The 23,493-nt window shown below is 41.1% G+C and overlaps 1 protein-coding gene across 5 annotated transcripts in view; it reads left to right on the top strand.

The window, feature by feature from the left end:
• The window catches only part of PIK3CG (phosphatidylinositol-4,5-bisphosphate 3-kinase catalytic subunit gamma), a 41,353-nt gene that overhangs the window by 16,591 nt on the left and 1,269 nt on the right, over positions 1-23,493 (top strand). For all 5 annotated transcript variants that reach the window (XM_084811063.1, XM_084811065.1, XM_084811064.1 and 2 more), the window contains 10 exons: positions 799-2,790; positions 8,640-8,705; positions 8,817-9,042; positions 9,947-10,050; positions 11,861-12,007; positions 13,442-13,532; positions 14,543-14,673; positions 19,176-19,287; positions 20,446-20,603; positions 21,805-23,493. The exon at positions 21,805-23,493 is cut by the window's right edge and continues 1,269 nt beyond it. In XM_084811063.1, the coding sequence (XP_084667189.1) occupies positions 799-2,790; positions 8,640-8,705; positions 8,817-9,042; positions 9,947-10,050; positions 11,861-12,007; positions 13,442-13,532; positions 14,543-14,673; positions 19,176-19,287; positions 20,446-20,603; positions 21,805-22,086 (3,309 nt within the window). In that variant the 3' untranslated portion in view covers positions 22,087-23,493. The remainder of the gene's footprint in view (positions 1-798; positions 2,791-8,639; positions 8,706-8,816; positions 9,043-9,946; positions 10,051-11,860; positions 12,008-13,441; positions 13,533-14,542; positions 14,674-19,175; positions 19,288-20,445; positions 20,604-21,804) is intronic.

Here is a 23,493-nt window from a genome sequence, read left to right as displayed (position 1 = left end):
GAGCTGCAGCCAAGCCCTGGGATTTTTCTTAGGCTAGTCTCTGTCTAAATGACACACTAATATTGCAAGTGTTCTTCAAGTGAATGTTGTTGTTGAGTATTTATATAGTGCTCTTGAGTGTTTAAAGCATTTCATGTAAGAACTGTCCAAAGAGAGAGTCTAAAACAAAAAAGCGGTGGTGATGGTGGGAGTTGAAGCTGCTGAACTTCAAAGAAAATAGTTTCAAGGTGCCTTGTGAAGTTCTGTTCCTGAAGTTAAGCAGGGCTTGGCCTGGCCAGTATCATGATGAGACTGGATGAATATTCTATATATAATGCTCTAAACTCTTGAAAGATAGGTGTGTTAATAATAATAATAAATAAATAAAATAAAAAATGGAAAGCATTAATTAAGCTAAGCAAGAATCTCCTTTAACTTTGAGATTTAGGTTCACAGAATCAGATCTGAGGTTTTAGATCAGCATAGTGTTGTGGTCTGTATATATGACAGCTTTTCCATATTTTAGTTATTTCCTTTTGGGAGCAATAGGCTACCTACCAAAGCTCCTCTGAATATATGTAAATATCCTATTCAGACATTTTGACTGGATTTTAAAATTTAAAATCCAGTTAATTTTATTTTCTATTTAAAATAGGAGCTAGTTTAAATTCCATTGGCTTTAAGGGGAAGAAGTCAAAAGGACTTAAAAATGCTTAACTCTGGCTGGCTTGTACCCAATAGCATTTATGAAAATTCAGCAGATATATGCTGGCAACATCCAGAAAAAAACTGACCTGATCCTTTTCTGTGTTTTCATAGATTTCCTGTAGTATGGAGTTGGAGAGCAGCGAGCAACCTGTTGTTATGAGAGATGACAACAAACGGAGGAGGAGGAGGATGAAGCCACACTGTACGGCAAGCAGTTTGTCTTCAACAGAACTGATATCCATTGAATTTGTTCTACCCACAAGCACCATGTTAATAGATATAGCCAGCAACTGTACGGTAGAACAGATGAAAGCACATGTTTGGATGCGAGCAATAGAGAGGAATCAGGCCTCAGATTTCTATCATAAATTCACCCCAGATCAATTTGTTCTTCGTTACCAAAAGAAGGGACAGTGGTATGAAATTTATGATAAACATCAGATAATACAGACACTTGACTGTATATTGTATTGGAAAGTGTTACAGAAGAAGGTGGGCAAAATTCATGTTGTCCAAAAGCAAAAGCTCACAGAGGAAGTTCAGGAGTTTCAAAAGCAACTCAATTACTTGATTGGCTATGATGTCACTGATGTAAGTAACGTGCATGATGACGAACTGGAATTTGCTCGTCGCAGGTTAGTCACTCCACGAACAATTGAAGTATCTTGCAGGGATCCGAAATTATATTCAATGCACCCTTGGACTACATCTAAACCACTTCCAGAGTATTTGCTTACTAGAATTGTTAAAAATAGCATTTTTATAAATATACACAGAGGAACAACTAGCCAGAAGATTAAAGTGGGTATTGACGACACACCAGACATAATTCTTCAGAGCTTTTTCACAAAAATGGCAAAGAAGAAATCTTTGATGAACATTCCTGAAGATTATAGTGAACTAGACTTTGTCCTTAGGGTGAGTGGCAGAGATGAGTATATTGTAGGAGAGACGCCTATCAAAAACTTCCACTGGATAAGGCAGTGCCTTAAGAACGGGGATGAAATTCACCTGCTCCTGGATGATCCACCTGACCCAAACCAGGATGAAGTGCAGAAAGAAGAGTGGTCCTTAGTGGATGACTGCACTGGAGTTTCAGGATATCATGAACAGCTGACAATAGATGGCAAGGATCATGAGAGAGTATTCACTATATCACTCTGGGATTGCAATCGGAAATTCAGGGTCAAGATAATTGGCATCGATATCCCTGTGCTGCCAAGAAACTCAGACCTTACTGTGTTTGTTGAGGCTAATATTCAACATGGGCAGCAGCTCCTTTCACAGAAAAGAACTACGGCCAAACCATTTACTCAAGAAGTCCTGTGGAATGCTTGGCTTGAGTTTGATGTCAAGATTAAAGACTTGCCCAAAGGGGCATTACTGACACTGCAGATATATTGTGGCAAAGCACCAGCATCATCTACAAAGGCTAACCTTCAGCCGCATGATTCCCCCAGTTCTGATTCTAAATGCAAAACCCAGCTTCTCTATTATGTAAATATTTTGTTGATAGACCATCGTTCCCTGCTGCGGACTGGTGACTACGTGCTTCATATGTGGAAAATTCCAGGCAAAGGGGAAGAGCAGGGAAGCATAAATGCTGATAAGCTTACATCAGCCACCAATCCTGATAAAGAGAACTCAATGGCTATTTCAATTGTTCTTGACAAATACTGCCACCCAATAGCCTTGCCTAAGCATAAGATAGCTTGCGATCTACAAGGGGACAGGGCTAGAGCTGAAATGCCCAACCAATTGCGCAAACAGCTTGAAGAGATCATAGCCACTGATCTTCTTAATCCGCTTACACCTGAAGACAAAGAATTATTGTGGCATTTCAGATATGAAAGTATAAGGCACCCAAAGGCATACCCTAAGCTGCTTAGCTCAGTGAAATGGGGACAACAAGAAATAGTAGCTGAAACATACCAGTTATTAGCTAAAAGAGATGTCTGGGACCACAGCACTTTGGATGTTGGATTGCCAATGCAACTTCTAGACTGCAACTTTTCCGATGAAAATGTGAGAGCCATGGCAGTGCAAAAACTGGAGGGTTTGGAAGATGATGATGTTCTTCATTATCTCTTGCAACTAGTTCAGGTAAGAGGGATGTAGATTCCTGCACATCTAATGCTTGGTCTGTTTGTGTGATTGCAGGAGCTCTCTGAAGACAGGAGGTTTTTTTCTTCTTCAGAGCAGATTGCAACAGCTGTAGTAATGCCTTGATAAGCCTGTCAGCAATACCACTCATACGCCAGGAGCTGTTACATATGTGCATGTCTGCCTCTTGATTATTTATCACTTGTGTATGGCTGCAGAATGTGTGACTATTGCCTTCAGGGTGCCATCAGGTGATATGAAACTTCTTGTGTGACAGGTCGTTTACAAAAGCAGTTTGCCACTTGATGCTGTCTTCTTTGGTGAGCATGCATGTATGAAGCAAGCCCTATGTCCAAGGTTTGCTTATTACCACAAGATCTCCACCATTATCAGGGTGGTGGAACAGCTTTCTAACCAGCTAGTGTGCTTTTTCATACCTACATGCTTTATATAGGATGCATTAACATTCCTGAGGGAAAATGCTATTATGATTAGCTACTATTTAGGTCAAAGTAGCCTAAAATCCCTATGAAATTAAGCCATGCGTGCCTGTGCCTTAACAGCTGCATCGGCCTTCCCCAACCTGGCGTCCTCTAGATACATTGGACTACAACTTCCAAAAATACACAAGGTGCAAAGGACCTAACAGAACTGCACTTGATCAATATAGTATCTAAAAGAAATAAATTTATAGAAGTTTATAAGCATGTATATGAACAAATAAGGCACAACTGATAATGCACTCCAAAGTACAAAGGAAATAAATATTTCCAATGCATATACACCATATCACACATATCAATCAACTCCATTGCATATACATATCAGTAACATAACAAACCTATCAGTCCAGCATAACCCCGGTGTATTACTGTTTTGACTAGGAATACTCTTCCTCAGGAGCTATATAGACCACTCTTTTTAATACATAACAAAGTATGAAAACTGATCTAAGAATTTTTTTCACTTCTTGAATATTACAAATTTACGGTGGTGTACTGGTCAACTGAATAAGGCAAAATAGCGAAATACATTTTAAATTGTGAGTGAGATCGTTCCTCTGGAGAAAACCTCAATATTGTATTGAACATAGAAATTATGAAAAGAGAAACAAATATATTTTCAATATGGCATATTCAGATTTAGCTAGTACAAAATTGCCATAAGCTACAAATTATTTTGACCTGGTTTTCTCCAACTCCCTCTTCGCCTGATTATTTGTGCTCTGAAAGCCAGTCACCAAACAGGAGATAACGCCACCACAGCAGTCGTAATCAACAGGATATACACATAAATGGAGTTCACAGTTTAAAAGCACATGGATATAAGTGCAGCTCCTTAGTGTGCTTCAGAAAACGTGAGAACAGGTTTTCAGCTTGAGGGGCTCCTGGATCCAGCCCTGCCCCTAGGCAGTCAGATAGCAGCAGTGGCTAAGAGCTTTTATCAGCTGTGGTTGGTGCATCAGTTGTGCCCTTTGAAAGGATGGGCCTGGACATGATCATTTATGACCTGGTTGCTTTCAGATTGAATTACTGTAACGGTTTCTATGTGGCTGCCTTTGAAGACAATTAGGAAATTTCATTTGGTCCAGAATGCTGAGTGGATCTGTAAGATTGAAGCACATGATTCCATTACTGTATCATCTGCACTGGTTTCCATTTTGGGCTCAGTTTAAAGTTCTGATGGCACTGACCTTTAAAGCCTTAAACACCAGAGCCCCAGATTCTTATGAACTGCCACCACCCTATGAGTCTGTCCAGCTGTTGATATCATCTACTGTGTGGTGTAGTGGCAAGAGTGTTGGACTAGGAGCTGGGAGATCCGAGTTCTAGTCCCCACTCAGCCATGGAAGCTCACTGGGTAACTTTGGGCCAGTCACATACTCTCAGCCCAACCCACCTCACAGGGTTGTTGTTGTGAGGATAAAATGGAGAGGAGGAAGATAATGTAAGCCGCCTTGGGTTCCTTTCAAGAGGAAAAAAAGGCGGGGTATAAATGCAATAAATAAATAAATCTACTAAGGCCCATTTCCATGTCCTCCTGTCATCTGAGTGCAGCAAGTGGGCAAAAGAGACAGGACCTTTTATGTGGTGGTGCCTAGGCAGTTGAATGCCCTTCTGAAAGAAGTTTGCCTGGCCTTTCGGCGAGAAGTAAGACTTTTCTCTTTGAGCAGGTTCACATGATTGCACTTTGAACAAATGGACTGTATGATGAAATCTGGTAGTTTTCATGGTATACAAGTCCAAGAGGGATTGTGTGTTGTGGGAAATGAGCTTTGGAGGATTTGGCACATTATACACTGACATTGGAGCCTGTTATTTAGATCCTTTTTTAAAGAAAATGAAATTTTGGGATGTAAAGAGGAAACTGGGTTTTCTGCTACAAGGAACTAACCAGAAGGTGGTCTGGGGCATTGCTTCTTTCTCGGTAAAGGCTGCTAAATGTAGGGAGAAGTATGTAGACTCCATTGCGTGAATTGCCTGAGAGATTACGAAATGTGAGAAATGCATTCTGATATAAGTTTATAATGTCATGTATTTTATAAGTAAAGCTTGTAATTTTAAGAATATGTTTTAACTTTAATAATTTTAATAACTAATTTTAACTAGTGATTATTGTATTTTTATGTAAGCTTATATACAGGAGTCCTCACCAGTTAATTGGCTAGTTGTTTGTCTATGGACCACACCCTAACTTCTGCCTATCTCTGCAGCAGGAGATAGTGTTGTGCTCATACAAACATATGAAACTGCTTGCTATTTTAAGAATATGTTTTAACTTTAATGACTAATTTTAATTGGTGTTTATTGTATTATTATGTAAGTGTATGTAATTTTTGTTCCTTGGTTTTGTGTTGTCTAAGGCCTAATGCAATAAATGTTATTCATTCTTTCAGCAGGATTTTAAATACATGGTTTTATTAATCTGATCTTGGCTGCTACTGTGCTCTGCTTTCTGTATTTTTAAAAAAATATTGTAATGTACTGATTTTATTTTAAATTTTGTTTATTTGCTGGTGTTTTTTTTTTTTAAAGAAAGGTAGGGTTTAAATGTCAAAAATAAAATAATAAATGCAGGCACTTCTGTTTAAGTGGTTTGTTAATTGCAGCCTTTTTCCAGTTACATCCTCTCACACATCTGTTATTTAAAACACCAGCCCTATTTTTTAAAATATGAGTAAAGGGATGTAACTTTAACGTGACTGGAAAAAGCTGCCATCTACAAGCCACTTAAGCAGAGATACTTGCATTTTAAGCTTGCTTAGTCTGATACATCTCAATGGAACTGTGTCTGCTTATGTGATTTGAAAACTCCACTGTGGGACCACAGCTCTCTAAGCAGGACACACAAGAGTCACTCTTGAAATATTTGACTTCACTCAGATCACTTCAGAATAAATTATATGGGGATCATTTTATTGTCAAATATGCTTTTTGGCACATTTCGTACTGAAACCATTTCAGCGATTTAAAAATAATAGCACTATGGAGCCTGAAGTTACAAATTGCAGAACTTACACTAAATATAGAAGAAAATGTTGATTGAATTTAAAAGCTATCTGGGTATTTTGCTAACTTGTTCTCTTCGTTTTGAAAAAAACTCACAGGTTTTAATACAGAGGTAATTAACCTTTTTCAGCCTAAGGGCTGAGTTCCATGGAGAAGTTCTTGGGGAGGATGGGGCATTCAGGTGGGTGGGCAGTTTTGGTTTGTTTCTGGATGCAATTCAATGTGTTGATCTTAACCTTTAAAGTGCTAAACAGCTAGGGGCCAGGGTATCTGAAGGACCATTTTCTCCCATACAAACCTGCTTGTTCTTTAAGGCCATTTTCTGAGATCCTACTTTAGGTACTCCTGCCTTCAGAGGTAAGACCAGGAGTAACCAGAGGTAAGATGTTCTTTGTGATGTTTCCACCCCGTTATAAAATTCCCTCATGAGAAATATTTGCTTATTACTACCAGCTCTGTTTGTTTTTAGGGGCCAAGTTTTAAAAGTTTCATTTTCCTGGGCTTTTAATGGTTGTTTGCTTCTATTCTCTTTGCTTATGCTTTAAAGTGGATTTTATATTTTGAGCTTTGTTTTATTTGTGTTGATGTTAATGTAGTAAGCTGTGTTGGGTAAAAGGCAGAAAGGTGGAATGTAAATATTTTAAACAAGTGCCACCAATAATGGCGAGAGGGTTACTAGGTATGCAAAAATATAGTTTGCTTGTAATTCAGCACCAACTGAACCAACACCACAAATGTGCATTGGAGCAAAGACTGGAACAATTCTCATTTGATTATTTTGTTGTTGTTCAGTCGTTCAGTCGTGTCCGACTCTTCGTGACCCCATGGACCATAGCACGCCAGGCCTTCCTGAATTTGATTATTAGCATGTGCTTTTAAAGTATATTAAAATGCAGTATGATTGTAAGAAAACAAGGTGATAAATTATACCATGTTAACAAAAAACAGAACTCAAGATTTGTAGACGTACTCCATTCACGTCTCATAGTTCAGGGGTGCAGACCTAAATCTGGGAGGGGGGGCTGCATTGCCTCCCATTGTGCCCTCTGTGGGCCAGATGATGTCAGTGGGCCTGGGCACACTCACTGACATCATTGCCCCGCCCATTGTATCTTTCTCTGTGCTGAGAAAGGTACAGAGTTCTGGGCCCATCTCTGCACAGAGAAAAGGGACTAAGCTGGCACTGCAAGCAGCGGCTCTTCCGGTGCCAGCCAGGTTGGTGCTTCCTTTGTGTGCCTCTTGACATCAGAACAGCGAGAGGCGAGCAAACAATGACTCAGCTGGCACTTGAGGGAGCATTTTCTCCCAGTGCCAGCCAAGCCCCCAGCTTTTTGGGCTGCTTGTTGTCTTGATGGCGATGATGCAGCACACGAATGGACTCGCCCATCACTGTGGTGAGCCTCCCTTCCCAGAGCTGGCCCAAGTTGGGGGTCTCCTCTGCATGCCTCTCACTGACCCAGTCAGGACAGCAAGAGGTGGGCAAAAGAAGACTCACCCGGTGCGGGGAGAGCGACTGCACCTACCAACACTGGCGGAGTCCCCTGCAGCCTGCATCCCCTCTGGATTCTTCATGGGACGGGTCCTGGAGGCTCAAGAAGGCTCTGCAGGTTGGATGCATATCTTCTAGGAGGCTCTGCAGGCTGGAGATTCCACATCCCTGTCATAGCTGATAATTTAAGTTCTTACTGGTCATTATCCAGATAGCCCCTTTTAAAAATGTGTGCAAGGACTTGGATGCATGCATAAGGACATCTCTTGCCTCCCCGCCCTCCCCACAAATATTTTTTTTCATATTGCAGCTGGGAGCTGTAGTGTGGTGGCTACTATTGGAAAGAAGGGACTTAGAAGTTCACTATGAAAATGGAGCTCTCCACACGTTCCTAGATAAAGGCCCTAGTTGCAGAGAAATGCACTTCGTACTTCCCTTGCATAATGGTTGCATCTAAAGTCATTTGGTGAGAAGAAGGGAACAAGTGTATAGGCACTTGACTTCATATGAGAGTATGTACTCCTAAACTGTTAACGTTATCATTTAAAGTTGGGCCCGCTCCATCCCTTTCCAGGAGTGAGTGAGTGACTACTGTGTGTCTAGAAAACAGCAGCGGAGAACTCCAGAATATCAGCACGTGACTGAACTGAACAAGATCTTGTGAGGAATGTTCTGTAAATTGAACAAAGTTAAGGAACCCCTTCCTGAATAACAAGAGCATTGGGTGCTGTTTGCCTTAAGAATCTTTAAAGTTGCTTTTCATTAGGGCTTTTTGTCTTGTAGATTGCACAGAAATGTCACATCATAGGAAAGCTCAAATAAAACCTTTTTCCGTTTACTTTTCTTATTAGGCTGTGAAATTTGAGCCTTATCATGACAGTGCATTAGCCCGATTTCTTCTAAAACGAGGCTTAAGGGTAAGCATTCAAAACATTTAAAATTAGAAGATATTTACAAATATTGCCAAAATAAGGTCTGTTTATTAAGATGCCTCATCTTTTAATATATTCTTTGCCTTCCACTCATAGAACAAAAGAATTGGGCACTTTATGTTTTGGTTTTTGAGAAGTGAGATTGCACAGTCCATGCACTATCAGCAAAGATTTGCTGTGATCCTAGAAGCTTATCTGAGAGGCTGTGGGAAAGCGATGCTACAAGATTTTATGAAGCAGGTTCAAGTAATTGAGCTGTTGCATCGAGTGACGATGGAGATAAAGTCAATTTCTGCTGAAAAGTATGATGTCACTCCTCAAGGTATGTACAGATTTTATAAGCACAATCTCATCTGCTCTATGTTTAGTTTTCACTTTGTGCATAATGAAAGGTAAGCCGCAAAGTCTGTGGTGTCTTCACTTCATTGGTAGGAAGTGCCGTTGCAGTTTCAAAAATCGTGGACTGGCTAGTTGGAGCACTGATCACTACCTGCATGATCAACCCTTGCCCATCTTGCCTGATTACAGCTGCCAGGACAGGTCTTTATGTCTGGGTTTTGGATGTAGCTAATCCTCACTAAGGAAAGGTGTGGTACCCTTGAAAGTAGTGCACTCTTGGAGGAGGTTGTGGTGAGAAACTCAAACCTGAACCTAAGTGGTATAAAAAACTAAAACCCAGTGTTGAACTGCCTTACTTGGACAAGTTTTCTGAACTTGTTCTGGCATCTCAACTCCAGATATCTCTTGATAAAAGAGATCTATTTTTATCCTTTCCAGTCTGGGTAGCACTAGGAACTGCCAATCTGGAAGCACTTCTTGAGATCAGCATTGGAGACCCTGCTCTCCATCCCATCTTATGCAAGATCAGACAGCTTGGGACACCAAGATCATAAAATACCTGCCCAGTTGAGTTCCACAGGGCTCTCTCTCCCTCTTTCTGTTTTTAGATGGCTTTTGAAGACTATTCTTTTTTATAAGTGTTTAATTGATCTGCTATTTTAGGGGATGTTTAGCATCTGCTGCTTTTGAACTGTTGTGTTTTTATTGATGCTGTAGTGCTGCCTTTGTAGTGTGTTTAAAATTTTATTTGACTGACTTCTGTTGATTCAACCTTGCTCTCTTTGGAAGGTGATTTTATTTTGTTCTCTCTGGAAGTTGCTTTACTATCAACTGCCTCTAGGCTACTGGTTTCTGACTTGTAATTTTTTTTAATGGTCAATTTTCAGTAATCACGCAGCTCAAACAAAAGCTTGAGAAACTACAGGACAGCAAGTTTCCTGAGTGCTTTAGAGTTCCATATGACCCTGGACTGAAAGCAGGAGCTCTTGTGGTAAATATGATTCCTTCTCTAATAGTGAACTTGAGTGATGTGAGTGCCAGCAAGATTTCAGCCAAAACAGCTACTGAGAAACAAGGAGAGGTATTGGCATGGTCAGGTGGAACCCTGAGGCATTCGGAAGTATAAATACCTTAACAACACCCCACCCCCAAAGATGGCAATTTTTTGTAATGATCAGTGAGAACTGAGGATGCTAAATCGTCTCTGGGAGCCATGGAATGTTGAGTGTGTCTGTTGGAAAACAGAAATGGAAAACTGGCAGTGGGGTGGGGGGTGGGGAGTGAATTAGTCTGCTTAAGCCCCTGCTACAACCTGGAGGAGAATATAGCTGGCTGGAAACGTGAACAGGAATGCTCTTGTTAGGGGAAAGGGTAGGGAGCCTTTTTCAGCCTCAAGGCTGGATTCTGTTTTGGAGAAGCGGTGGGTGGGGCTGAAGGCAAAAGAGGCAGGGCAAAAGGGCTGCTAAAGTACACCCCCATACACACACCATATTTTAGCTTAAAGCTCTGACTGCCAGTAACTACACCTTACAAGAGGCATTTCAGCCTTTTAGAGTGTGTGTATGTGGGGGCGGGGGGAAACTGCACAAAAGCTGGGAAACCACCAAACAATTGGTCACTGAGGGAAAGCTGGTGGGGAAAGGGGCCTGGGGAAAGGGGCATGGCTATTTGGAGAACCTTGGAGGGCTGGACTGGGACCCCCGGAGGGCCAAATTTGGTCCCCAGGCATCAGGTTCCCTACCTCTGTGTTAAGGGGTGAGGATACACTGCAACATGTTGTTCTGGCCCCAGTTGCATTTTATATTTTTGCTTTTTTTTTTCTTCTAAAAATGTCTTAAATCACAAGGAGACAGGAAAATCAGATAGAAAGTAACAAAACATGCAACCTCCACACAAACTGAAACTGAGATACTATGAGGTCACTAGCTGCTCATCACCAAGATCATAACTATGTCTTCTCACTTATTAAAGACTGAACCACTGTGAAATCAGTAGAATGCAACATGATGGATTGATTCTAAGATAACTAGTTCAGTCTTTTGTGTAACGTGACCTAGCTGCTGCTGCACCACAAACCTCTAGCCCACAGGTGGGCAATTTGTGGCCCTCCAGACGTTTTGGCATACAACTCCCATCAGCCCTAGCCAGTATAGCCAGTGGTGAGGCTATACTGCTCTAGCCTCTTCTTTAACCCACCCCATGTCTGAGTTCTTTCTCTAAATTTCTCTGGAAACCTGGTCCCAAGCATGCTTACTTTGAAGTAAATTCCACTATGTTCAATGGGGGTTATTCCCAGATAGGTTTGCATAGGAAAGCACTGTGAATCACTGATGGAATAAACAAATTGTAACAGTTCTTGCTACAACTGAGAGCTTATGAAGCTGTGTGAGGAGAGGATTGGGGCTAGAGATGGGGAGCAAAAAAGAGGCAATACTAAGGAGCAGTATGGGAGTTAAAGGGCTCCCTAGTCTGGCCTCTGCAGCTGCTGATGATGATGAAACTTACTGTTCCTTTGTTTAAAGGAACAAAATTGATTGGAAACATAGGGTTGGTTCTAATGGTTCCTCTCCTCCAATGGAAGGAATTATCCATTGTATTACGCCCTAAGGAAGGGAACCTTAGGGCTTAATACATTCCATAAAGATGGGGTTGACCACAGGAAAGTTAATTTTAAAGATCATTAATATTTTAATTTTGTCCAGTTGAGAATAGATGCATGACTTTAAAGGGATATCTCTCAGCTTTTAAATCTTTGGACATCAGTTCTGGCTGTAGGAAATATATGATTGTATATCTTGCAGATAGACAAATGCAAAGTAATGGCATCCAAGAAGAAGCCACTTTGGCTAGAATTCAAATGTGCAGATCCTACATCCCTATCCAATGAAACTATTGGCATCATCTTCAAACATGGAGATGACCTGCGGCAGGACATGTTGATTTTACAGGTATTCTCTGCATGATATGCTATTGAAAACTGAGTTGATCCTTAGAGAACCACTTTCCTTTGCTCAAATTGGAAAGTATACATAAGCATCTTACGCAGGCTGCTTATAAATACGGAAACAAGCACTGCTGGGTGACCCATCTTCTTTCTGTCCTACATGTAGTCTGCTGGATGACATTCTTGCAAGTAGTACTGCTTTCCATGATTGCTTTTTTTAATGACCACCTGTTAAACGTTGCCATTTAATCACACATGTTAGGTTTTCTTGCCTAAGTTTAACATCTTACACCAGTGCTTCCAAACTTTTGATGCTGATGGCATAGGTTTTTTTAAAAAAAAATGAGAGGCAGGCAGGCCTGAGTCTTACAGTCAAAAAGACACACACATTTTTTTCCCCAAACAGTTCCCAGAACAATGATGAGGGATCCTTCTATTTGCAACTGGAGGATAGTCCAAGTAATGTTGGCTCCAGTGTCCCATCCGACTTTATGCTCAGCCAGGGTTAGAAATGTGTTTTCTGGCTTGTCGTTCCCTACACATGGCTGTTTCTGGGTTCTTTAGATGACATGGTGACCCTCAAGCTTTCTGTGAAAGCCTGCTGCTTCCTTGCTCCCTTTTTCGGGATGATGTTTTTGTCCCTATCCCACAGGATTAGGTGTTCCCTCATCCTTTCTTTGGGCTTCTTTGCTCTGACTGGCAAAGGGTAGTGTGAATGCATCCAGCTTGTTGGCTTAATTTTACAATACATACTGCAGCCCTTCTCATGGTATGCAGTTTTGGAATTGCTGTGTTATAGGGCTTTTCTACACAAGGCTGTTAATCTGTTGTTTCTGCTTTCAGTTTTGTCGCAAAACTGAGATCCAAGCACTACACAAAGAGCATTTCCTTTCCTGCGTTTCTGTTACATAACCTCTAGGTGGCACTGTGGTATAGCGGAATAGTGCAAATACACAAGTAAGAAAAAGTGTTTTCTTTTGCTGTCAGAAATAATTCTGCATTTTCTCCACTCTAAAAAAAACTTGCTAAAAGTGCTCATTAGACACAGAAATGAAACTGGAGGGTCACAACGTCATCTAAAGAACCCGTAAGCAACTGTGTGTAGGGAATGATGTGTGCACAATAAATGCGTCATGTAGAAAAGCCCATACAGAGTTGTTATGGGGACAAGTATGGGAGCAAAGATTTGTATACACTTTACATTTAACTTTTTATTCTGAATTCTGCTGCACAGTTACTCAGATGGGTGCTTGTCTCTTCAGGATTGTTCTACAAATTAGATATAATACATGTTTGATTATATGTATCCCTGTCTTTCCAAAAATGGTGCTCCGGGTGGCTAACAGTAATAAAATCAAGATTTACAATGTTTGTAACTACTTAAAATGGCATAAACGGTTATGTTAAAATGGTTATTTGTGTTTTTGTTTTTAATTAGATACTTCGAATAATGGAGTCAATCTGGGAAGAAGAATCCTTGGATTTATGTTTGTTGCCATATGGCTGCATTTCTACAGGAAATAAAATAGGTAGTGAATTTAACAAGACCAGGGCTTTAAAACATCACTGTACTTTACTGGCAACAGTTGAAATGTTTTTATGATGGATTCTGTTTTGTTGTATAGCAGTCTTACTTGACTTCTCCTTGCACTTGAAATGGCATTCCGGGGAAATGACTATGAACTGAGGAAGTGAACTAAAATACTTTCTCTAAAGTAACTTTGCTATTAACTCTTGTTACTAGAGTTTGTCTGCATCCTCTGTATACCTCAGCCATTTCTGATCCGTGAGCTGGATGCCAGTTTAATCTTACACTGATGGTCATCTCACAATAAATGAATATCATTTATGCCCCCTCTTTAATGAGCTTCCGTCGTGCATTAAAAACGTGGTTGTTCAGGCAGGCATTTGGGGTGGGTTAGGGTATTTAAAAAAAAAAAAAATTATGGTAAAATTGTATTGTTTTAAATTGTTTTATGGGGGTTGTACATCGCCCAGAGTGGCTGGGTGACCAGTCAGATGGGCGATTAATAAATTTAATAAATAAATAAATAAAAAAAAATCATACATGTTAAACAAATATAACGAGTGGCATATGTAGTTCATCACATCATCTAATCCAACTTGGATGTCGCACCTGAATGTATCCATGTCAGAAATATTCTTTGGTGCCACCTATTTGCAGCAGTTACTTGGATCAGTTTCAGTTGCAATGGAGAAATGAAGTTCTCCCAGCTAGTGCCTCCATTGTTTTTACCATCAACATTTGCATTGTGATTGCACAGACAACATGGGCACATATTGGCTATTGCTCATGACATGACGGATGATCTGCGGCACATTCTTTCACCTCTCCCCTAGTAAGGTTTGCCCCATTTAAGAACTGCTAAGGGGAAACAATACTTTATAAAAACTCTAGTATGACAATATTAGCATGTTTTGTATACCGTGTTAGTCTAACTTAAGCCCTATTCAGTTCAATGAATCTACTTTAAGTAGGACTAACATTGGATACAACCTTATATCTTTTTCTTTATAGGAATGATTGAAATTGTAAAAGATGCTACAACAATTGCCAAAATCCAGCAAAGCACAGTTGGAAACACAGGAGCATTTAAGGATGAAGTATTAAATCAGTGGTTAAAGGAGAAGTGTGTAATTGAGGAAAAGGTGAGTATTGCTTGTTTTTGTTGCTTTACAGTGTAATAATTTTTGATGTTTGGTTTTTGCATGTCATGGTGTGTGTAAAACTAGTGATTCTTTTTTAATATCTTCACAAGTTTTAGAAGTTAACATACTTCTAGCCATTCCACTCCAATGGGAATTGTCGTATAACCTTTAAAAATTTGTAATGGGAAGCCTCTAGCAAACTGTTTATTCTTGTACCAAGTATTCTATATATCAGGGGTGGGAAAACTTTTAAAAGTCAAGGTCTTGACCGAAAATGATCTTGTGCCACGTGCTGCTGGTGCTGGAGCCAGCAATGGGCAGAACAAAAAACCGGAAGTAGGTGAGACACCCTTTGTCTGTCTGGGCATGTGCACCACATCCTTTTGTCTCTCCCTCCACCTCCTTTTTGGGCAGAGAAGGAAGGAGTGGGATGGGAAGGAAAGGCCATGGGCCAGATGGGAACCTTCTATCAGTCGCATCTGAGTTGGAAGTTCCCCAACCCTGCTATATATAGTGGTGTGTTTCCCTTATACTTGTTGTTGTTGTTGTTCAGTCGTTCAGTCGTGTCCGACTCTTCGTGACCCCATGGACCATAGCACGCCAGGCCTTCCTGTCCTGCACTCTCTCCCGGAGCGTGCTCAAGTTCATATTCATTGCATCCGTGATGCTATCTAGCCATCTCATCCTCTGCCGTCCCCTTCTCCTTTTGCCTTCAGTCTTTCCCAGCATCAGGGTCTTTTCCAGGGAGTTTTCTCTTCGCATTAGGTGGCCAAAATATTGGAGTTTCAGCTTCATTATCTGTCCTTCCAATGAGCAGTCAGGGTTGATTTCCTTTAGGATGGACTGATTTGACCTCCTTGCAGTCCAGGGCACTCGTAAGAGTCTTCTCCAGCACCACAGTTCGAAAGCATCAATTCTTCGGCGCTCAGCCTTCCTTATAGTCCAGCTCTCACAGCCATACATTACTACTGGGAAAACCATAGCTTTGATTAGACGGACCTTTGTCGGCAAGGTGATGTCTCTGCTTCTTACTATGCTGTCTAGGTTTGCCATAGCTTTCCTCCCAAGGAGCAAGCGTCTTTTAATTTCATGGCTACAGTCACCGTCTGCAGTGATCTTGGAGCCCAAGAAAGTAAAATCTGTCACTGCTTCCATTTCTTCCCCTTCTATATGCCAGGAAGTGATGGGGCCAGATGCCATGATCTGCGTTTTTTTAATGTTGAGTTTCAAACCAGCTTTTGCACTCTCCTCTTTCACCCTCAACAAGAGGCTCTTGAGATCCTCTTCGCTTTCTGCCATTAGGGTGGTATCGTCTGCATATCGGAGGTTGTTGATAATTCTCCCGGCAATCTTAATTCCGACCTCTGATTCATCCAACCCGGCATTTCTCATGATGTACTCTGCATATAAGTTAAATAAGCAGGGTGACAATATGCAGCCTTGTCGTACTCCTTTCCCAATTTTGAACCAATCGGTTGTTCCATGTCTGGTTCTTACTGATGCTTCTTGACCCTCGTACAGGTTTCTCAGGAGACAGGTAAGGTGGTCCATCACTTTAAGAATTTGCCACAGTTTGTTGTGATCCACACAATCAAAGGCTTTAGCGTAGTCAATGAAGCAGAAATAGACGTTTTTCTGGAATTCTCTTGCTTTCTCCATGATGCAGCGAATGTTGGCGATTTGATCTCTAGTTCCTCTGCCTCTTCTAAACCCAGCTTGTACTTCCGGTAGTTCTCGGTTCGCATACTGCTGAAGCCTAGCTTGTAGGATTTTGAGCATCACCTTGCTGGCATGTGAAATGAGCGCAATTGTGCGGTAGTTTGCACACTCTTTGGCGTTGCCCTTCTTTGGAATTGGAATGTAAACTGACCTTTTCCAGTCTTGTGGCCACTGTTGAGTGTTCCAGATTTGTTGGCATATTGAATGCAGCACTTTAACAGCATCATCTTTTAGGATTTTAAATAGCTCGGCTGGAATACTGTCATCTCCGCTAGCTTTGTTGTTACTAATGCTTCCTAAGGCCCACTTGACTTCACTCTCTAGGATGTCCGGCTCAAGTTCAGTGACCGCACTCTCATGGCTATCAGGGACATTCAGATCTTTCCTGTATAGTTCTGTGTATTCTTTCCACCTCTTCTTAATCTCATCTGCTTCTGTTAGGTCCCTGCCTTCTTTGTCCTTTATCATGCCCGTCTTTGCACAAAACGTTCCCTTGAGATCTCCAATTTTCTTGAAGAGATCTCTAGTCTTTCCCATTCTGTTGTTTTCCTCGATTTCTTTGCATTGTTCATTTAAGAAGGCCTTCTTGTCTCTCCTTGCTATTCTCTGGAACTCTGCATTCAGTAGGCTATATCTTCCCCTTTCTCCCTTGCTTTTCGCTTCCCTTCTTTCGTGAGCTACTTGTAAAGCCTCATCAGACAGCCACTTGGCTTTCTTGCATTTCTTTTTCTTTGGGATGGATTTCGTTGCTGCCTCCTGAACAATGTTACGGACCTCCGTCCATAGTTCCTCAGGCACTCTGTCTATCAGGTCTAATCCCTGAAATCTATTCGTCACCTCCACTGTATATTCATCAGGGATATGATTTAGGTCATACCTGAACGGTTTAGTGGTTTTCCCGACGTTCTTCAATTTAAGCCGAAATTTTGCAAGAAGCAGCTCATGATCTGAGCCACAGTCAGCTCCAGGTCTTGTTTTTACTGACTGTATGGAGCTTCTCCATCTTTGGCTGCAAAGGACATAATCAATCTGATTTCGATATTGACCATCTGGTGACGTCCATGTGTAGAGTCGCCTCTTGTGCTGTTGGAAAAGAGTGTTTGCTATGATCAGCATGTTCTCTTGGCAAAACTCTATTAGCTTTTGTCCTGCTTCATTTTGTACACCAAGGCCATGCCTGCCTGTTATCCCGGTGATTTCTTGACTTCCTACTTTAGCATTCCAATCCCCTATGATGAAGAGGACATCTTTTTTTGGTGTTAGTTCTAGAAGGTGTTGTAGGTCTTCATAGAACCGATCAACCTCAGCTTCTTCGGCATCAGTGGTTGGGGCATAGACTTGAATTACTGTGATGTTGAATGGTTTGCCTTGGATTCGTACTGAGATCATTCTATCATTTTTAAGATTGTACCCCAGTACTGCTTTTCCCACCCTTTTGTTGACTATGAGTGCTACTCCATTTCTTCTAAGGGATTCTTGCCCACAATAGTAGATATGATGGTCACCTGAATTAAATTCGCCCATGCCTGTCCATTTTAGTTCGCTGATTCCCAAGATATCGATGTTCAACCTTGCCATCTCATGTTTGACCACCTCCAGCTCCAGATTCATTGATCTGACATTCCAGGTTCCTAAACAATATTGTTCTTTACAGCATCGGATTTTCTTTTCACCACCAGACACATCCACAGCTGAGTGTCCTTTCGGCTTTGGCCCAGCCGCTTCACTCTTTCTGGCGCTACTTGGAAATACCCTCTGCTCTTCCCCAGTAGCATATTGGACACCTTCCGACCTGAGGGGCTCATCTTCCGGCGTCATCTCTTTTAGCCTTGTGATACGTTCCATGGGGTTTTCTTGGCAAGAATACTGGAGTGGGTTGCCATTTCCTTCTCCAGTGGACCACATTTTGTCAGAACTCTCTGCCATGACCTGTCCGTCTTGGGTGGCCCTGCACGGCATAGCTTATGGCTTCACTGAGTTACGCAAGCCCCTTCGCCACAACAAGGCAGTGATCCATGAAGGGGTCCCTTATACTACCATATAGCATACTTCATATAAGCATTGTAATATTTTAATATGTGCTCCAGATCACTGCCTTTAAAAAAAACCTGATTTACTTTGTGTCTGACTTGTGAATTGACAAAGGCTTGCCATTTTCTTTTGCTTGCTTTATTAAGTTCTATATCCTGTTTGATCATCTGTAAAACAGCCATAACAATAACCATTCTAGAATGTCAGGGTCCTTAAGTTGCCAACACTAACATGGTATTTGGCCCTGATGGCTTTAAATAAGACTTTGAAAACAAAGTTTTGCACAATTTATGTTGTTTTAGAGCATTAGGTTCTTGTATAGCTACTAAAGTTGACCATCTAGAACTTGGAGGCTTCCAATCATCCAATGCAGGGAGGAAGGAGCAGTGGAGGTGATCTTCCTGTCCTCCTGCCCTGCAGATTTCGCTAGACAGGCTTTTTACCTCAACTAGGGCGGGAAGGATGCTGAAGGAGGCTCAGGATAACTTGTATCCTGGCCTCTCCAGTCTCCTCCCCTCCCTGTCTACCAGAATTCCCCCTTTCCACCTTCTCCGAGGTTGCTTTTCTGACCTCGCAGGGCAGCCAGTGTGGTTCTTTCCTGCAAGGGGGTGGGGGAGGAGGGTCGGATCTCCAACTCCCCCTTCCAAGGCCGGAACGCTGTCCCTGCCCTTGGGAGGGGGAATCCAAACAATCTTGTCCAGGGACCATAGAATTGCTCTCTAAATCTCCTTCTTACAACTGTTTTCTATTAGTTTCAGGCAGCAGTGAACAGATTTGTGTACTCTTGTGCTGGTTACTGTGTGGCAACCTTTGTACTTGGAATAGGAGATAGGCATAATGACAACATTATGATTACAGAATCAGGTGAGTTAATTATTATTAATTACACTTGAATGGCAGCTATTTCAGTGAAATTTGAATATTGGGCTAAGTCTGTATTCAGTTGCTACTTTAATATGAATAATATTTGGTATCTTTGGTGTCATTCACCATGTCCCTGGAATTTCTTTCAAAATGCTGCTGTTGAAATCATGTTAGACGAGGGGCTACAGTATGATTATAACCAGTAGGGAAGAATTGTTGGTGAATGGGATGTGGAAGATGGAAGACACTTTGGGACAAAATGATAATTTAGGGTGCAATTCTATGCATGTTTGGCAGAAAAGAGTCCCACAACTCCCAGCATTCCCCAGCCAGCCATGCTGGGAGTTGTATGACTTTTTTCTGCCTAAACATGCATAGGATTGCACCCTAAATTAAGATATTTGTGTGAAGGCAGATACAAGAACACTGATAGCACCTATGGTGTGAACTCAACTTTGCAACTCACATGACCGCACTATCAGCAAGTCAGTCAAGCATTTCAACCTCGGTATTGCCCATCTCCTCGCACATCATGCAAGCTGTCTGCCTCTTTTCTTTTGTTAAACTTTCACACTTCACTGAACTATGGAAAAATATAATAATTCAGAAACCGTTAAAAATCAGTTGCTTAATTGCCCCATTAATTTGGGGAGAATGAGGTATGCTGATGATGCCGTAGGCACTAGAGGAGCTCCCCCACCGCTGGCTTTTTTCCCAATTCAGTCTGCACCACTCCAGTCCTGCAAAGCTATTTTTTCCAGAACTCACCCTAGAAAGAAAAAATCCATGTCTGTTTACAGAGCAGTGGAGCCACTATTCACTTGCCACTCTTAGAATTTTATGTATGTCTGCAGTCTTTTAAGAATGGGAAGAGGAGGGAACTGCAAGGTGCCGTCATTAGGTAATAGAAAAGCAGATTTCTTTTCTATTACCTAATGACAAAACTAGAGCTAGTTCCATGGAAAGATAAGGTAAATTAGGGTCAGGGTGGGGTTGGGGGACAGCTCAAGAGGGCTGACAGTTTTTGGAAAAACTCATTGTAGAAGCACTGTTGCAAATTTATAACCAGGCCAAAAAAAGGTATGCAGGATCAAAAACTACTTTGCACCTGCAAATTGGTCTTTTTAATGATCACTATATTGATTTCTTCTTTCCAAGGTAATCTCTTTCATATTGACTTTGGCCATATTCTTGGAAATTATAAAAGCTTCCTTGGAATTAATAAGGAAAGAGTTCCTTTTGTGTTGACACCAGATTTTCTTTTTGTCATGGGAACCTCTGGAAAGAAAACGAGCCAACACTTTCAAAATTTTCAGGTACAAAACATAATCTGTGAATGGAGGTAAACCTAATGTGCAGCACCTTAGATTTAAAAGCTAGCCAAAATGTTCCTTGAGTTTTAAAAATGAAGAACAGGTTATCTCCTTGTAGCAAGGTTACCTACACCTTAGCACATGTAATTTGTGGAGACAAAATATTATTCCACAACTGATACTGCATCCTGGCTAGACTACTGCAGGGCTGCTTTATATATTGTATGTCTACATGGCCATATAAAAATGTATGCAAGCAACATAGGCAGATACTGTACAGGTGCATGGTCAAGGGAACTGGGGTTGGCTTCAGCTTTCCTCTGCTTGTACATGTGAAGGGGCTCCCTTCACATACTAAGAATAAAAAGTAGGTAGTATCTGCAAAGCAGCCCTCCCTCTATTTCTGCTTTCTTCGTAACTCTGAAGCCCTGAGCGCTTCTCAGATCTTGGGAGTCTTCTTCCTCACTTCATTTAAACAATTCACTTGTATGTACATACAGGATTCATTTTGTCAACTATGGCAGTAGCTTCCAAGGAATCTGGAGGCCCATGGACAGTCTTCTTAGACAGACTGCTTGCCTAGTTTTACTGATCTTCCCCTGCAACATGCAGCTACAGGAGAGTTTGGATGCATTCTAAGTTGCATATTCGGCTCCTGCAGGATAATGATGAGATTCGAAAGAAGCTTGACTAGTATCCTGCAGGAAGTGAGTGTGCTCCCTTGAACATGTCTCTGAATCCTGTGAAAGCTCCAGGATTCCTTGCCAGAAAAATCCAATGTAAAGGGAGTTCCGTCATATAAGGAAGCGTGATCTATGATGTCAAAGTAGCCCATTGCAATGCATATAGTTGTGTGTATGAAACAATCTTTTCCAAATCTTTTTGCAACAAAATTCAGTGCAGTAGGACTTCTTACATGCTCCTTGGGGCCTGTTTTCCATGGTTCTATAGACGCGTTCCCCCTCCACAATAGGTCTGTGACTAGAGCAGCTACAGGAGTAAAATGGATGCAGTCAATGCAGATATATGATGAGTATAGTTGCGATTAGTGTGGAAAAGCACTTATGTTTACCACATACATTGAGATCAGAGATTGAAAAAGACAACACAGAATCAACTGTACCTCAGAATTAAGTGAATTTTTAGTCCCATTCCTTCATACCATTCAGTCATTTTAATGAGAATATTTTGTTTTTTTCTGTAGGATATCTGTGTGAGAGCTTATCTTGCTCTTCGGAATCACACAAACCTTCTCATCATCTTATTTTCTATGATGCTAATGACTGGAATGCCCCAGCTGACTAGCAAAGAAGATATCGAATATATCCGTGATGCGTTGACTGTTGGCAAAAATGAAGAAGATGCGAAAAAGTATTTCCTAGATCAGATTGAAGTTTGTAGGGATAAAGGCTGGACTGTGCAGTTCAATTGGTTTCTACATCTTGTGCTTGGAATTAAACAAGGGGTAGAAAAACATTCTGCCTAATGATTGTGTATACAAATAGCCAGAAGATTGTGTATATATATCTGCTGCTCCTTTTGATGGTTCTTAACTGGGAGGGTCTAAAAGGGTTTCCAAGGGCTTCTCCCCTGTCAAAATGCAACTTTTCTTACAACTATCTGAGTTTTGGAGGTGCTGATACTGCACAATGATAATTTAATTTAGGCAAAAGCTTGGTTGAGGTAGCATCCATTTTTCCCTATTTGCCACCGATGATTAATAACCTAAAGCAGCTTCCCAACCTGGCACCCTCCAGGTATGTTGGACTACAACATAATTCCCAGCCTGCATGGCCATTAGCTATGTTGGCTGGGAATTATGGGAACTGCAGTCCAACACATCTGGACAGCAACAAGTTGGGGAAGGCTGAGCTAAACGCAGAATTTAGATGATAGCACTGAGAAGGAAAAGCCTTTCTACTTCCTGCTTTCTTGATTGAATAATGTTAATGCTTAGGAAAAACAGAAAGACCTCCTGAAAATTCAGAAAAACTTTTAAAGCAATATTTTTTCTTTCTCCTTAAGCTATTCAATTATTTTCATGTTTTTGGTGATAAATTTTGGCTCTTCTAAACTGTACTTTTAAAAATATTTTCTCTGGTTTCATAATAATAACAGAAGACTTATAGTTTATTCTTATGATTTATGACTCTTATGATTTATCAATCTCTCTGGAAGCTAAAGTGCTGCAGCTCACAAGTCACTCTGATGGTCAATCACTGAGTGATTCTGGTAGTCTCTTTGAAGAATGAGGACCAAATTGTAGGAGCCCCTTTGCATCTGGGGCCAGGGGGCTACTAAAGTTAATAGGCAGTCTCTGTAATCTTAAATAACTTGTGCTAGATGAGAAGATGGCCAGTAACCATTGCATGTGGAGTATGAGTCTGTGCCTACTGCTGCTTCATGTGTGGAAATGGCAAGGCCCTGTATCGATATCCTTTTCCAAGACAAGAGAAAACAAGACCCTGTGGAAAAGACTGTCCTCCACTTAAATGTTATTCTTGGCAATGTATTAGGGTTAAATGTTTCAAGCTTTCTTAAGTCATTTTTTAAAAAGCCATAGCATTTTTCATTGCCTGGTGGGAGGATATATTTATACTAATTACATAGTAAACAGTGAAATATTACCCAGTCTTTAAAAACTTTACAGTGGTGGTACTTGTTCCCCAGAAGAAACTCTGTCCAAGAGCTCCTCCCTCTTTTACCAAATGTTTGAGAAGCCAAAAGGTTATTTATTTCCTCAATACCAGTTTGTTCATTTTCAAATACACACACACGCCACAATCCAGCGGTCTACCATGGTCATACCCAACAGCTTGCACATACACAGTGTAACTCTTGAGTCTGAACAGCAGACTCTTCCTTGCTGCATCAAATAGCCTTTTACAATCTC

This window comes from Heloderma suspectum, chromosome 7 (genome assembly GCF_057233095.1).
Source record: "Heloderma suspectum isolate Gila_16-S chromosome 7, 16-S_ref, whole genome shotgun sequence".
NCBI lineage: Eukaryota > Metazoa > Chordata > Lepidosauria > Squamata > Helodermatidae > Heloderma > Heloderma suspectum.
This window is presented reverse-complemented; position numbering and strand designations above follow the sequence as displayed.